At 49.4% G+C, this 14,840-nt stretch overlaps 1 protein-coding gene across 1 annotated transcript in view; it reads left to right on the top strand.

The window, feature by feature from the left end:
• The window catches only part of ZNF185 (zinc finger protein 185 with LIM domain), a 70,160-nt gene extending 55,565 nt beyond the window's left edge, over positions 1-14,595 (top strand). Inside the window, exons 21-27 of the mRNA XM_056108742.1 lie at positions 3,328-3,519; positions 4,600-4,710; positions 5,615-5,695; positions 7,551-7,628; positions 9,351-9,453; positions 12,256-12,354; positions 14,339-14,595. Coding sequence (XP_055964717.1) covers positions 3,328-3,519; positions 4,600-4,710; positions 5,615-5,695; positions 7,551-7,628; positions 9,351-9,453; positions 12,256-12,354 — 664 coding nt within the window. The 3' untranslated portion in view covers positions 14,339-14,595. The remainder of the gene's footprint in view (positions 1-3,327; positions 3,520-4,599; positions 4,711-5,614; positions 5,696-7,550; positions 7,629-9,350; positions 9,454-12,255; positions 12,355-14,338) is intronic.
• Positions 14,596-14,840: the final 245 nt, after the last annotated feature.

The following is a 14,840-nucleotide window of genomic DNA, read 5'->3' as shown; positions in this document are numbered from 1 at the left end:
TGAAGTTGATCAAATATAATTACAGTTGAAATAGCTTGTCATACTAATGACTTGGTTAAAAGTAAATGTATATTTTTCTAATCAAATAGGTAGTAGGTGTCACATTAGCCTAGTCAACTGTTAAGACTGTTTAAGCTTATCAAAATATACCTGGTTATAATAGTGTTTTTATTATATAGAATATTGGTAACTCCTAAGACACAGCTAATTTTTGTTTTGGGGCCACACTGGGTGGTGTTGAAGGCTTACTCCTGTCTCTGCTCAGGAATTACCCCTGAAGGTACTGGGGAAACTATACGGGGTACCTGTCTGTTTGACTTGCAAGGGAAAGCACCTTGTCTGCTATACTGTCTTTCTGGCCACACGGCATAACTATGCTTAGTTTATAACAATATTAAAGTACTTTTTGCCAAAGATTTTCATAAAATATTCAAACTTGAATTATTAAAATATTCGGACTATGGGGACCAGAGCAATAATATAGCAGATAATGCAGTTGCTATGTATGCAGGTGACATGGTTTTGATCCCATTCATCCTATAGGGTCCCCCGAGTCCTACCAAGAGTGATCTGTGAACAAAGAGCCAGGAATAAGCCATGAGCATCCCCGGGTGTGGCCCAAAACAAAAAACTCAGAAAAAACATTTGGGTTAGTTTATATGACAATACATTTTTAAAAATTTGAATTATTAGAAATTATCTCTTGAATTTGAGTTTTCTAATATTAAATTTATATGAATGCTAATTTCTAAGTACATTGAAAGAGAGGATAGGAGATTTTCCAAGTTATTTTTGTAATATCCAGAGGTGAAAAAATAGACATATCACACATATACATGTAAATATGTACACGAGAGTTTTTTGTTTTGTGGTCGCACCTAGTGGTGCTCAGGGCTTACTTCTGGCTCTGGGCTCAGGGATCACCTCCGGTGGGACTCTGGGGACCATATGGGGTGTCGAAGATTGATCCAGCTTTGCATGCTGTGCTCTCTGGTGCCCCAAATAGAGTTCTTAAGACTGTAGTTAAGGCATTTTCAGTATGGGTCAGTTATAAACAGAAAAGTCACTGTTGGTTTCCAGATACTCAGGGATTCCTCTTTACTTAGGAATCACTCCTGGAAGTGCTGGGGTCAGGGGATGGAACCAGGGTCTGCTCTATATGCAAGGCAATCGCCTTAAGTCCTGTACTTTTTTTTTGTCTTTTTAGAATTTAATGATTAAATGCTATTCCTTTATCATCTATGGAATGATACTTTCTACAGTCTGCTGACCCCCCAATTCAATTTCTGGTCTTAGAATATGAAAATGATTTATTATATACTATTTTTGTGTTTTTTTTAATTTTTTTTTTATTAGTGAAACACCATGAGGTACATCTGTAGACTTACAAGTTGTTGTGCTTGGGTTTCAGTTATGCAATGATCGAGTACCCATCCCACCACCGGTGCCCATTCTCCACCCCCACCAATCCCAGTATCCCACCCTGTACTCTTTCTTTGACCTAAAAACTTGCCATATTATTAGAGGGTTCTTGTGATTGATATATATATTATATATATATATATATATATCACTGTTGCACTGTCATCCGGATGATCATCGATTTGCTCAAGCGGGCACCAGTAACGTCTCCATCGTGAGACTTCTTGTTACTATTTTTGGCATATTGAATATGCCTGGGGAGCTTGCCAGGCTCTGCCATGCAGGTGGGATACTCACGGTAGCTTGCTGGGGTCTCTGAGAGGGACAGAGTAATCAAACCCAGGTCGGCAGCATGCAAGGCAAACGCCCTACCTGCTGTGCTATGGCTCCAGTCTCTCTCTCTCTCTCTCTCTCTCTCTCTCTCTCTCTCTCTCTCTCTTCTCTCTCTCTCTCTCTATATATATATAATATATGTGTGTGTTTCTGGTATATGGGACAGGTTAAAATTATCTGCAGAATGAGAAGGGCAAATCGTTCTAGTAATCTTTATAGAAGACACTTTAAACAATGTGTCCCAGTATGTAATCTGTGACAATCAAATAAATTTGGGGGGGTGGGGGATCTGAAGAGAAACGAAACAGGGTTAGAATGTCTCCACAGGTTATATGTAGTATAAATACATAAATGACATGTCGTTATTTCTAGTTATTTCCGTGTCAGATCCCTGAGGTGTCAGAGATCCCCCTAATGGGTCAGGATCTAAATCAGTAGTTTCTAAACCTTTTTCATGCTGGGGGGTGGGGCGCACCCGGCAGTGCTCAGAGCTTAGTCTTGGCTCTCCGCTCAGGGATCGCGGCTTGAGGTTTTGGGGAACTATATGGGGTACCGGGATCAAACCCGGACCTTCCTCGCTGCACTGTCGGCCTTTTGTCGGTCAGAGGCTCCCTTCCAATCCTGTCACCTCGTGGTGTCCCACCCCGCCCCGGGCCTGCCCCTGGGCCCCCTAACGTCCAGCTGCCGCGCTTCCGGCGTCTGCGTTATCCCGGGGCCCCGCGCTGACCAACATCGGCTCAGAGAACCGCGTCTTGGGCCCTGGCACACGGGAGTTCGCGGTGACCGGAGTGACCAGCCCTGCACAGGCGGCCCCGTCAGCGAGCGAGGCCCGAGACCGCGGTTCCTGGTCGGGAAAGGCCGTTGGGCGGCAAACGGCGAGGCGTCACGGTCATGCGCGCGGCCGCCTGCCCGTCTCGGAGAAGAGCCCGACAAAGCTCGCGCTACTTGGCCTCGAAGACTTGCGCGGCGCGCCGAGAGGCGAAAACAACGCCCGTGCGCCTGCGCCTGCGCCTGCGCCTGCGCGCCGCACTACCCCCCTCACCCCGCACCCCCGCCGGGCCGGGGGGGCAGCCAGTGTACGCATGTGCGCGCCGCCATTTCCTGCAGCCTCGCGCTGGGGCCGCGGCGGCCGCCGGGAACTGCGACGGGCGAGAGAGAAAATGGCCGCGCGGGGCGGCCTGACCCGGGGTGGGGCGCCCCCTGCGCCGGCCCCGCTGCTGCCAGTAGATGGCGTGCGAGGATCAGAAATGGGCCCCGCCGTGCGCCCGGCCCGGGCCTGCCCTTCCCCCATCGCCTGGCCGCCTCGCGGCTCCCGCTCCGCTCCCCACCCGTGTCCAGCATCGGGGCAGTCACGGGCGCGCGGGAAGCAGCAGGCCTGGCACTGGGGGCCGGGACCGTGCTGTAAAGACCCGGTGACGCAGCAGGGCTAGTGGGAGCTGCCCTTGCCGAGGGAGGAGAGCCGCACCCCCCTCCCGGAGCAAAGGCCACTGCGGCCAAGGGACACGACCCCCTCCCCCCCCCGAGCCTGCCCCACGGTGTTGATTCAATAAAAACACGAGTGTTTTTCCTCAGTGCGTTGGTGGGTTCGGACACAAAGATGGTAACCAAGGTAGGAGAGACCTGGCAGGAGAGGCCTGGGAGCACCAGAGATGACCGTGGCTGCACCAGCCATCAGCCTGACGACTCCAGCGACATGCAGGCACAGACCCATAGCAGCACTGAAGTATTTGAGCAGCTGGTGGAACTGGACAATAGAGCCAGTGGGTAAGGTCCCTCCTGTGCCGGGCCACAACCTAGGACAAACCCTGACATCTCACACCCGTTCCCCTCAAGGGCTCCAAGAGAGAACACTCTGGCCCGGAGCATCTCAAGGGCATCCTGCAGGTTTCAGCTCACACTCATGACATGAAAGCTCTCTCTGGAGGTGCTGACCGTGTGCATTTGGTGCGGTGCCTTCCATGGGGAAAGGGTCATGCATTTGTGTAGGGTCGAGAGTTTGGCTGCATCAGCAAGTGCTAGTGAACTTAGAACAGCCTGTGAAGGCAAGACTAGGAGCCCGGGAGGTAAGAGGATTCCCTTGAGGTCTCTGCCAAGGAGGTGATACCCCTGAGCATGGAGCGTGTGGATGCACCCTCCTCTTGAGTGGGTATGGCCTCTGCAGTGCGTTGCAGAGAACATCATGTCAAGCAGGGACGATGGGCAGATGTACCCAGCATATGTCAGCGGTGATGCTTTTGATATGGGACTGGGGACCAAGGAGTCAACAGAGTGACAGGGTGTGAGGGTCTGGCCAGACACAGGCTTGCTGAGCTGCAATCTGGCTGAATGGCAGGAGCCCATGTGGGTAGCTGCAGGGTTTAGCCTGAGGCTGAGTGCAGACAAACTGAGGGATATGTCAGTTTGCTGTCTCTGCATGGGGCGGATCCTTCTGAAGTGAGGGGCACAGAACTGTGTCTTGGCAATGGTCAGGCCCCTCCGTTCCTCTCTGCCTTGGCCTTGCATTTTCTAGGGAGTTTTCTAAAGGAAGGGGGCCTGACCCTCGAAGGGGCTGTTCCCTCCAGTGAGGCAGTGATCTGTGTTGTCTGCTGTGACTCTGCCGGGAACCAGCAGTGGGGAGAACTAGGCAGATCCCACAACACTGGGGACTTGTTATTGGCTCAAAGTGTGACCTCGACTCCAGGCCAGTGAAGTAGGTGGCCATCTGCGCCGATCTCAGAAGAGCCTTTTAGAATAAAAGCTCAGTGATTGGCTGGAGCTGTTGCGAGCACAGAGGTGCTTTGAACCCCTGCAGGAGGCAGTCACGATGCTCTCTGTGCTGATGCACTGGCCCTTGGCTTCTTGCAGGACAAAACCACCGTCAAGCTGCATGGTGACCGTGACCATGTCTGCCGCAGCAGAGCAGCCTCACGCTTATACTCCAGGGTCCCCAAGTGAGCTGGAGTCTGGTTCAGCCAGGTAAGCAGAGACAGTGTGCAAGATGGTGCCCCAGTCGCTGTCACAATGTGTGCTCTAGTCCTCCCATAGCCCCACACTGGCAGAGGGGCCATCTAGTACAGTCCAAGTCCCCACACTGTGCCCTCCTGTCTGTGGGTCTGGGCAAAGTGCCACCACCACCCCCATCTCCCCAGGTCAATGAAGAGACATGAGTCGGCACTTTCTGGGCTCTGCCCTCTGTAGCACCTTGCTGATGAATGCCAAAGGAAGTTCATGGGCTCCAGGCCTGACTGACTCTCCTGTTGGCCACATACCCTTCCAACACAGGAGGGGTTGCCCCAGCAGCAGGCACCACAGTGTCGTAGCAATCGGAGGGACCTCCGCACATTGGGAATGGCACCACGTGTCAGCCTGCAGTGAGCCTTCATGAGGTAGAGCTTGGGGTCTGGCCGTGTGTATGAGTCCTCAGCCGCTGGGGCTGGATGGAAGATGTGGCAAGACCCAGAGTGGTCTCACACTGCAGTGTAACTCTGAGGCCAGGAGACTCTCCCAGTCTGCTCAGAGAGTACAGCGGGCTGGTAGATAGAATGCTTTTACTCTGTACCAGTGAATGTGACTAGGTGCCTTCCTCTGGGCATGGGGTCATGAAGTATTGAGGTCCTCATGAAGCACAACGTCATGTCACCACCGTAGGCTCCAGGGAGCCTCTTTGTAGTTCTCCCACCCACAGTGTTCTGAACCCTTGGGGCCAGTGCCACATTAGGCGTGGCCCAGCACCTTCCTTTCTCTGTCATCCTGGAGCCTGCCCAAGCTTCTTTGCTTCCTTCTAACCTGGCAGAGGGTTTAAAGCCTCCTCCTCGTCTTGTCTGGGCCAGCCCAGTTCCCTGGGACATTCCAGTAGAGCCCAGCTTTATTCTGTCCACAGCAAAGGGATTCTGTTTGTGAAGGAATACACGAATGCCAGCGAGGTGTCTTCTAGGAAGCCGGGTGCGTCACTCTACAGCAGGTAGGAGTGATTCCACACTCTGTGTGCTGACCTTCTCCTGTCAGGCCCTGTGTCACCCCATTCCCATGCCCCCACCACCTTAGCCCAGAATTGTCCCAGAGTGCCTTCTGGGTGATCATGGGTTGAATGGATGAATGATACACTTTTGAGGGTGTGATTTTTGCATTTCCAGCTATTGTATCTTCATATTTCCCTGCCTAGTTAGTTCCCCTGATATCCTACTTCTTGTGCCATCCCTTTCTACCTATATTTGCTTCTTGGTGGAGACCAGCTTCTCTTGTAAATCCTAAGGAAATCACTCCTCACAGCTGACAGGACTCTTCCATATCATACAGCTTATTCCATCTTATTCTAGAACACAGGATTCCTCTCTTCTTCTCCCCTGACTTTTATTTTTCCATCTTTCATTGTTTGAATACACATTATACTTCAAAAACTGACAGATGTGTTGCTTTGGAATTATTTCTTCTGTCTGATTGCCTCCTCCCTCCATGCCATCTCAGTTGGAAACTAAGCCATGCTGACACAGTGCCTGTGCAAGTGTTTCCTATCACCCTATTGATATGGGGAGTATTTTTATAACAGGGATAAGCCTCGTTCTTTCAGGTTCAGATCACCAGAATTCTGGATGGCTTATTATGGGGCTGTAGAATGATGAGCTTGGGCCTGGGGCTCAAGTTCAGGCTTGAGCTTCAGCCACATGGGATATATCATATTGGACAAAATGTTCCACCTTTCTTAGCCTTGGTTTCCTAAATTGTCATTCCCTAAGTGCTTTTTCTACAGCTTTATTGAGAGAATTCTCTTCTTAGGCTCCTTAAGGTATGAAGTCCAGTGGTTTTCAATCCATTTAACTTCCATCCAATTCCAGAATGTCTTCATCGCCCAAAGGAAATCCTGCACCCAGTAACCCCCGTTGCCACCAGCCATCACTTCTGGCCACCATTAATCTGTTTTGTGGCCCCGCAGCTTTGCTCAGGAAAGATTTTCAATTAGGTAATGTGCGGAAGCTCCACAACCCTAAGAGAGAAGTTGTTGGTATCTTGCTTTTGCCTCTGTAAGGCATCTCTGGGCTGAACTGTGTCCATCTCCTGCCATCTTCCTATCCCTTCACTCTGGGTTTGAGTCAGTTTTGTTTCTTAGGCCACACCTATTGGTGCTCTCGGTCTACTCCTGGTTCTGTACTTGCCAGGTCACTCCCAGTGGTGCTTGGGGGACCTTGTGGTCCCTGGAAGGGAACCAGCATCAGCCACATGAAAGGCACATGCCTTACCCCCTGTACTGTCTTTCTGACCCCTGACCCCATAAGCTGTTAATCTTACACTTTGACACTTGATTTATTCGAAATATGACTGTAATGTTCAGCAAAGCTCCAGGCTTACTTTAGCACATGTGTGCTTTCCCTTCTTTTTCTTGAAGGGAGCTGAGTTTTTCTCTTAAACCTTCGTTTATGCTCTTTAAAGTATAGTACTCACAAGTGAAGATGCAGAAAGGAACAGAACCTCTCTGTCAAGTTCACCCACCCCCAGTACAGCCATTGTGTTGGGGTCATTCTTTCCTCTGTGTCTGATTTCTGCTGCGAGTGTGCTCCTTGTGAATGGCCAGAGCTTCTGCCAGAAAAACCCATCTCCTTTCTTCTGGCCGGTGAAACTGGGAGTCCTCTTGGTATCCACAGCCTCGAGAGTCTGTTCCCCTGCGAGGCTCGGTGCCGAAAGACTCATGCCCACTTGGCACCGCGTTGAAGTACCCCCGTTGGAGTCATGTCTTGGCAGTGGCCCCGGGGTTTCTCAGAAAGTGTGTGTGCTCATGACTGCTGCCATCTTCTTTCTTTCTGGCCTCTTCTCTGTCCTCACAGCTGCAGTGGCGCTGATAGCGGGGATGCATTCAGCAAAGAGAAGAAAGCTCCATACAGTAGCACTTCATACCCCGAGAGGTGAGTCTGCTGTGTTAGCAGGAAGCTTGCAGATCTCCATGGGAGAGACAGCAGGGTCAGGCAGCCGTGCTGTCTGCTGCTTTGCTGCTTCTGACTCACTTGTAGGATGCTGCACAAGGTATGACCCTTTCCAGGATGCCTTAGTCAGTGCAGCCTTGGAACCTAGCTGAGGCCAGAGGTGGAACTGAGGGAAACGGCAGGGTCTGGAAGCCTGAGGGCCGTGTCTGCTGGGGAGACCCCTTGGGCTCTCAGGATACTCAATCATTTGCTAGACAGACTTACAGATTACCCAGAAAGGATAAAGGAAACTACAAAACATGGTGGCTAGTGGGAAGTCAAGAACAGAGGGCTGCCAGCTCCAAGAACCCAGAAAAGTGGCAGGAAGAGCCGTTTGTTTAAACTGAATGCTGCCCAGAGGGGCTCAGTTATCCGTTTCCAGAGCTCTTAGGAACTGCTGAGAGTTTTCAGAATGGTGTTTGTGATGAAGCACTGGTGGGTAAAGGACTCTCAGATGGGTCTACTAAGGTCACAGTGAAGGGAACTGGCTGCAAGGAATGGGCACCCCTGAAGTCACGCTGTGAGTCAAGTGGACCTAGAACAGAGCAGAGACTTTCCTGTAGTCGGCTGTGTTTGCTTCTGAGGCCAACAGTGATGAGTCCAAGGGCATTCACCACACTCTAGCCAATACTACAGTCACACCGACGCCGATGGACCTTACTGTGGCTGAAAGACGCCCCTCATCAATAGCCATTAGATAGTTCTTAAAAACAGGGGCAGTTACTCACGTCATGGGGATATGTGGCGTTCCTATGGTGGGAATTTAAGTCACCCCAGACTTTCATAAAGGTGACTTTCATGGGGCGGGGGGGGGGGGAATTCTGGTTCCTTGCCTAGGGGCTGTATTGCATATAATTGTCTCACATAGCTAGTGATATGTTTACTGAAGAGGGAGGCAGGCCCTCCAGCAGGTTCTGAGGAGGAAAAGCAGGGGTGAGTCTTGGAAACAAAGGTGGGGAATCTGAATATAGGCAAGATCAACAATCCAGAAGTCACTAACTAGAACTTTGGCATGAGATCCTGACAGACTTAGCAGCCAGACTCCTTTGCTATCACCCCTAGAGTTCTTAAGAGACAAGTGGTAAGCTGGGGCCAAGAATGTGGGTCTGGGAGACAGGGTTCAGTGATTACAGGCATGAAGAGAAGGGCCATCAAGAATGGACATGGGGGGGCCGAGTGATAATACAGTGATTATGGTGCTTGCCTTGCATGCCACTGGCCCCAGTTCAATTCCTGCCACCCCATATTGTCTCCCAAATACCACTGGTAGTAATCCCTGAGCATAGAGCCAGGATTAAGCTTTGAGCATAGCCAGGTATGGCCTGAAAACAAAGAAGGAATAATGCATTTAGGGAGGGCATATCCCTGTAGGAGACATTGCTCTTTCTGTTTGAGGGGGGGAGAAATTTCCCCAGATATACCGAGCTGAGGACAGGGAAGGCAAGCTGCCCTCAATAAGGTGAGTCCAGTGAAGACACACAGTTACCATTTGGACATCATGAAAGTCTCCAGTAGAGATCCAAACCCATTCTTATCTGGGACCATATGGCTCATTACACACTACAGAAGGTGGCAACTTGGAAATCCCATGAGCAAACTTAAGGGTCTGATTGGGTGCCCTCATGTCTGCATGCCAGTCTGACTAGTGGGTCCTTGTTTTCACAGAACAACTGGAGGAATATGCACTTACTGCAGTCGGGAGATCCGAGACTGCCCAAAGATCACCCTAGACCATCTTGGCATCTGTTGCCATGACTATTGCTTTAAGGTAAGGAACAAGTAGTGGTGTCATTCAGAACATCATTCCGAGCTGGGGTGTGTTAAGGGTATGGCTTGATCATGGAGAAAATGTGTTCTTTGTGGGACTACACTCCATCGCAGAACTTTTGCAGAATTCTGAATGAGTCCCCAAGTCCAAAGGAATAAACGAGTCTTGGTGTTTCCAGGTTCTTAGTACTATGGAGGAGACAAAAGCAGTCTTCTGGGGAAAGATTGTGTAAGTGCAAAGGCTCTGGGTTAGGAGCACAAAATTTAGTTCATGTGGCTGGGATGACACAAGTGAAGGCTGAGTGGCAGGGAAAAAGGCCACGGAGACAGTTGCGGGTTTTACATCCAGGGCTTAACTCCCATGACTTGGAGGACACAGAAGAGACTTTGAATGTTATTGAAAATGTCATGAGCACCCACTAGAAGGTTTGAAATCCAGGCGGGGTATTCTCAGGGTACATGTGTTCCCTTAGCCATGGGAGCAAATGGAGCTCAGGCAGGGTGTGAGCAGATCGAGAAGGGTGTTGAACTTCTGCAGAGTGGTGGGTATTGGAGACCTCGGTAGTAGCAGTCTTAGTGGCATGGTGGACTCTGGATCGTGACTGAGTGGGAGCTTGAGAGAGCAGGGCATGAGGAAGGCATGAGGTGGGTTGGAGCCTGGGCCTGTGATGATGTGACGATGTTGTAGAGGACACACTCCACCAGTGGCAACTGTGCTGTTCTCTTGGAGACAGGACAGTAGCGTGCTGCAGCACCCAGAGGGAAGGGTTAGAATGTGGGTCTTAGGAGGAATGAACTTCCTCAGCAGTTGATTCTCATTTCTCAATTAAAAATGGGTGACTGCTCGTCACCTGCAAGTTAGAGTTGGGTATTTACAGAGAAAGGGGAGGGTGTGAAATGCCTCAGAGAGGGGTGGCGGTGAATGGGCAGCAGGCAGATGTGGACAGGGTGGTGACAACTTGAGGCATTCTTGGGGACAGGAGTGAGGCAGGGGAGCTGCTTTTGTCAGGCGTGAATTTTTCTAGGGGAATTGGCAAAGTGAAGATTGTACGGGAGAACATAGCAGTGAGGCTCATTGCATTGTACCTGGGGTCTGTCAGAGTGAGCTGTGTGCACTCAAGGAGTGGGCCACCTAACATATATTTGTTTGGGATCACACCCGCTTGTGCTCAGAGCTTACTCTTGGCTCACTGCTCACGGATCACTCTGGGTGATGCTCAGGGAACCATATGGGGTGCTGGGGATCAAACCAGTGTCAGCCCCATGCTAGGCAAGCATCTTACCCACTGCACCATCTCTCTGACCCGTAGCATGTATTTTTGGAACCCAGTGCACTTATGGCTGATGAAAAGGTCTCAGGCACTAAAACACACATCAGCTTCCCTGAAAGTCTTGTTAAAGCACACAGCAAGGTGTCTGGACTTCTAACAAAGTGCCAGGAAATGCTGAGGGTGGTGATCTGAGGACCCCACTTGGAGACTGACTGGAGCAGTAACTGAGTTAGAAGAAGCACATCTGTCTGTGGGGGGGTTCAACTTCACTCAGGTCTCACCATCTGGCCATCTCACTACTGACTGTGAGAGGCACTGGAGCTACAGTAGAGAGACAGCCACAGACCCATGGCCTCGAGCTGCACTTCAGGGACTTACAATGAGAAGGCTCAGGGAAATTATGGGAGGGATGACTGTGTTTCCCACATTCTACATAGGTTTCTATTCTTCAACTTAAAGATTGAGACTGATGATTTGACAAACAACATTTTGTTTTCCTGAGCATCGGCTTACATGAGAAGTCCTAGACAATTCTATATACCTTGGTCATGCTACTAATTACAGAGTATTTTGATTAAACACATGAGCAAAATTCCAGGAGTCCCGAGATCTAAGCACCTTGACATATTTGGTCTCTTTTGGCTAAGTTGGATGTTTAAGGGCCAGGGAGCTGTCATTGTGGATGAGGCCTTGGGTAGGCATTATGGCAGAGATGGGTGTAGAGTTGGAAGTGAAGGGACTCATAAGGATATTTTATGTTATGGTTTTGGGGCCATACCTGATAATGGACAGATGGTCAGTGGTTACTCCTAGATCTTCACTCAGGAATTAATCCTTACAGTACTTGGGGTACCACATGGGATGCGAGGGGTAGAACCTGTGTTGCCCGTATGCAAGGCAAGTGCTTTGCCCGCTGTACTGACTCATCAGGGTGTATTGTGTTTTCTACACAGCCAAGCAGAGGGCAGAGGAGAGGAAAAATAGGAGGTGTGGAGGGACCGAGCTTTGGCACTTGCCTGCTGGGGCTACTGGGAGAGCGAGGAAGGTAGTGAGATGGCCAGATGGTGAGACCTGACCATCCTGGCGGCTCCTGAAAGGGAGGAAGATCATGGAAGTTGGGAGACTTTCTTGTCTAGAGTCACAGATCTAGTCAGAGCTAAGGGCTGCAACCCTAGGTTCTGCCACTGAAGTGCCCTCATCGTGCTTCTGGTGTGCCCAGTTTTATAGATGAGGCCACAGGGGGTTGCCTAAGCCACCCCAGCTTATAAGCAATAGAGTTCGGGCTCAAACCCAGGCCCAGTTATGAAGGCAGGACTCCTTACCACTGGGGTTAAGCTGCCCCTCCTGCCTGTTAGGGTTTGTTTTGATTTGGGGGTTGTCTGTTTTATGCCATTTTTTATTGTCTGCTTCAAGGTCCAGCATGTGTCGCCAGCTCCATGTCTTCCTGCCCGCCTTGGCCAGGCACGGCCTCCCCGTCACTTGTTTCCAGTGTGTCTCCTGCATGCTCACCTCTAACTTGCTTTCTCTTTCAGTGTGGGATTTGCAATAAACCTATGGGTGAGCTTCTGGATCAGATCTTCGTTCACCGGGATACCATCCACTGTGAGAAATGCTATGAGAAGCTCTTCTAGGTGGGTGTTAGCACCTTTGGGCTGAGTTGCCAGAAAACTCAGTAGGAGAAAGAATCACCCCTGCTATTTCCTCTTGCATCTGGACCCAGGACCGTGCTTTTTCTTTTCTCTCTTTTTTACAGTTATTTTTAAATCGAATCAAAGGTGTTTTTCAGCCATACAGTGTTCCAACAACCAACCCTTCACCAGTGTACATTTACTAGCCCCATGTGTCTCCCCAGCCTGCCTCTATAACAGACATGTTTCTTCTTTCTCTCTCTCTTTCTCTCTCTCCCTCTCTCCTTTCAGGCATTGTGATTTGTAGTACAGTTACTTAAAGGTTATCATGCATATCCCTTTCCCTTCTTTCAGCACCCAGTCTTTGTACAGAGTGACCATTTCCAACTATCATTGTCATAGTGGTCCCCTCTCTGTCCTAACTGCACTACCCCACAACTTGTGGCAAGCTTCCTACCACAGACTGGTCCTCCTGGCCCTCATTTCTACTGTTTTTGTGTATTATTCTCACACTATGTTTTTCTTCTTATATTCCACAAATGAGTGCAATCACTCTATGTCCATCCCTCTCCCTCTAACTCATTTCACTCAACATGACACTCTCCATATATGTATAAGCACATTTCATGATGTCATTTTTCTTTTTGGCTGCGTAGTGTTCCATTGTGTAGATGAGCCATAGTTTTTTTTAATCCACTCATCTGTTTTGGGGCACTTGGGTCGTTTCCAGATTCTGGCAATTGTGAGCAGTGCTGCAATCAGCATGGAAGTACAGATAGCCTTTCTGCATTGTACTTTTGGGTCCATAGGGCATATTCTTAGGAGCAGTGTTGCTGGGTCATATGGAAACTCAATTTCTAGGTTTTTTTGAGGAATGTTCATATTCTCCAAAAAGGCTGGACCAGTCAGCATTCCCATCCACAGTGAATGAAAGTCCCTTTCTCCTTGCATCCACGCCAACACTGGTTGTTCATGTTCTTTTTGATTTGTACAAGTGTCTGTGGTATGAGATGATATCTCTTGTTGTTTAAATTTGTATATGCCTCATGATATACCTTTTGACCCTTTGTATTTCTTCTTTGAGGAAGTTTCATTTCTTCTCCCCATTTTTTGATGGAGTTGGATGTTTTTACTTGTAGTGTCCTACCAGTGCCTTACATATCATTGATATTAACCCCTTATCAGGGTATTGGGTAAAAAATTTTTCCCATTTCATGGGTGTCTTTGTATCCTGGTCATTTTCTTTGAGGGCAAACTGTCTTTTCTTAGCCTCTATGGTGTGTGTGTGCGTCTGTCTGTCTGTCTGTATCTGTGTCTGTCTGTCTGTCTGTGTGTCTGTGTGTAGGAGGGTGAGTCCTTGTGTTCTGACTTCCTGAGATAATTTGAAATTTGGGGTGGTACAAATAAATGCCCTCTCCAAGCGTCAGAGTTTGTAGTCTCCCTCCCATAGAGCATCTCAGTCGAGTCCTCAAGATGTCGCAGATGCCTATCAGGCCCCGGCTCTTTGCTCCAGTTCCTCAGACGATGTCCACCATTACCCAGTAGCATCAGCTCAAAATTCCACAGTCTAGAATTTAGAAAATCTACACAACCACCCAAAGGCAGAGATCAGGGTAAGGGGGCAGAGCCTAAGAGGGCACTATCCTTCTGGGGCTGGACCAGCTTAGTCTATACTTAGGGAAGAAGACAGGTTTGCTTGCTAAGTCAGAGGAATTAGCCCCCATGTCTGAGCATTGTGTGGGACCCAGTGCCCCTAGGACACTGACTTCCAGGTACCTCTTCAGCTAGAGAAAGATCAGGGTATCCTGGATAAAGGCAGGGAGTTTAGCCAGCAGCCAGTCTCTCCACAGACTCTAGTATGTCCTCTTTTTAGAAGGAACATTGTCTCCATTCTTAGTCCAGACATCCACCTGGGGCCCCAAGCTGTCTACTACATTGCATGTATATTTCTGCCCTCATGTATCTTTGATTTTTTTTGACTTTCCAGACTGAGAAGATGCTGAAGACTCCTGGACAAGCTTGGCTGTCCTGATCCCCATTTCTGATTCCCCATCTCCCCTCTCATTCAATTTTTTCATGCTTTTGTCCTGACCTTGAACTTGCTTACACCCAGTAGCTATGAAAATTTACTTGTGTGTAGTTTTTCAAAGCTTAGAAACTACTTCTTATCCATGATCTAATTGCAGGCTTGAGCAAAGCAGATTGAGCAGGAATCCCAGCGTGGCTTCCCTAGGACAGATTGACTTTCTGATGCATTGAGGTGGCCTGATATGTAAGGCTAGGCCAGAATGTGGGGCTCCTTCTGTCCTGATTTGGGGGTAGAGAGAATTCCCCCTTCTGACCCGCAGCTCTGAGTGTCTTTGGTATTGGAGAGGGGCAGGATAAGCCCCTGGAGCTTCTCGGGGTCCAGCATGGAGACTGTGGATGATCCCTGGTCGGGAAATTGCAGGCACTGAATGCTAGGGATTGCCATAGGCTATGTTTAGCTT

The sequence above is a fragment of the Sorex fumeus genome, unplaced genomic scaffold (genome assembly GCF_029834395.1).
Source record: "Sorex fumeus unplaced genomic scaffold, SorFum_2.1 ptg000232l, whole genome shotgun sequence".
Classification (NCBI taxonomy): Eukaryota; Metazoa; Chordata; class Mammalia; order Eulipotyphla; family Soricidae; genus Sorex; species Sorex fumeus.
The sequence above is the reverse complement of the archived record's forward strand: the minus strand, read 5'-3'. Positions and strand labels throughout refer to the sequence as shown.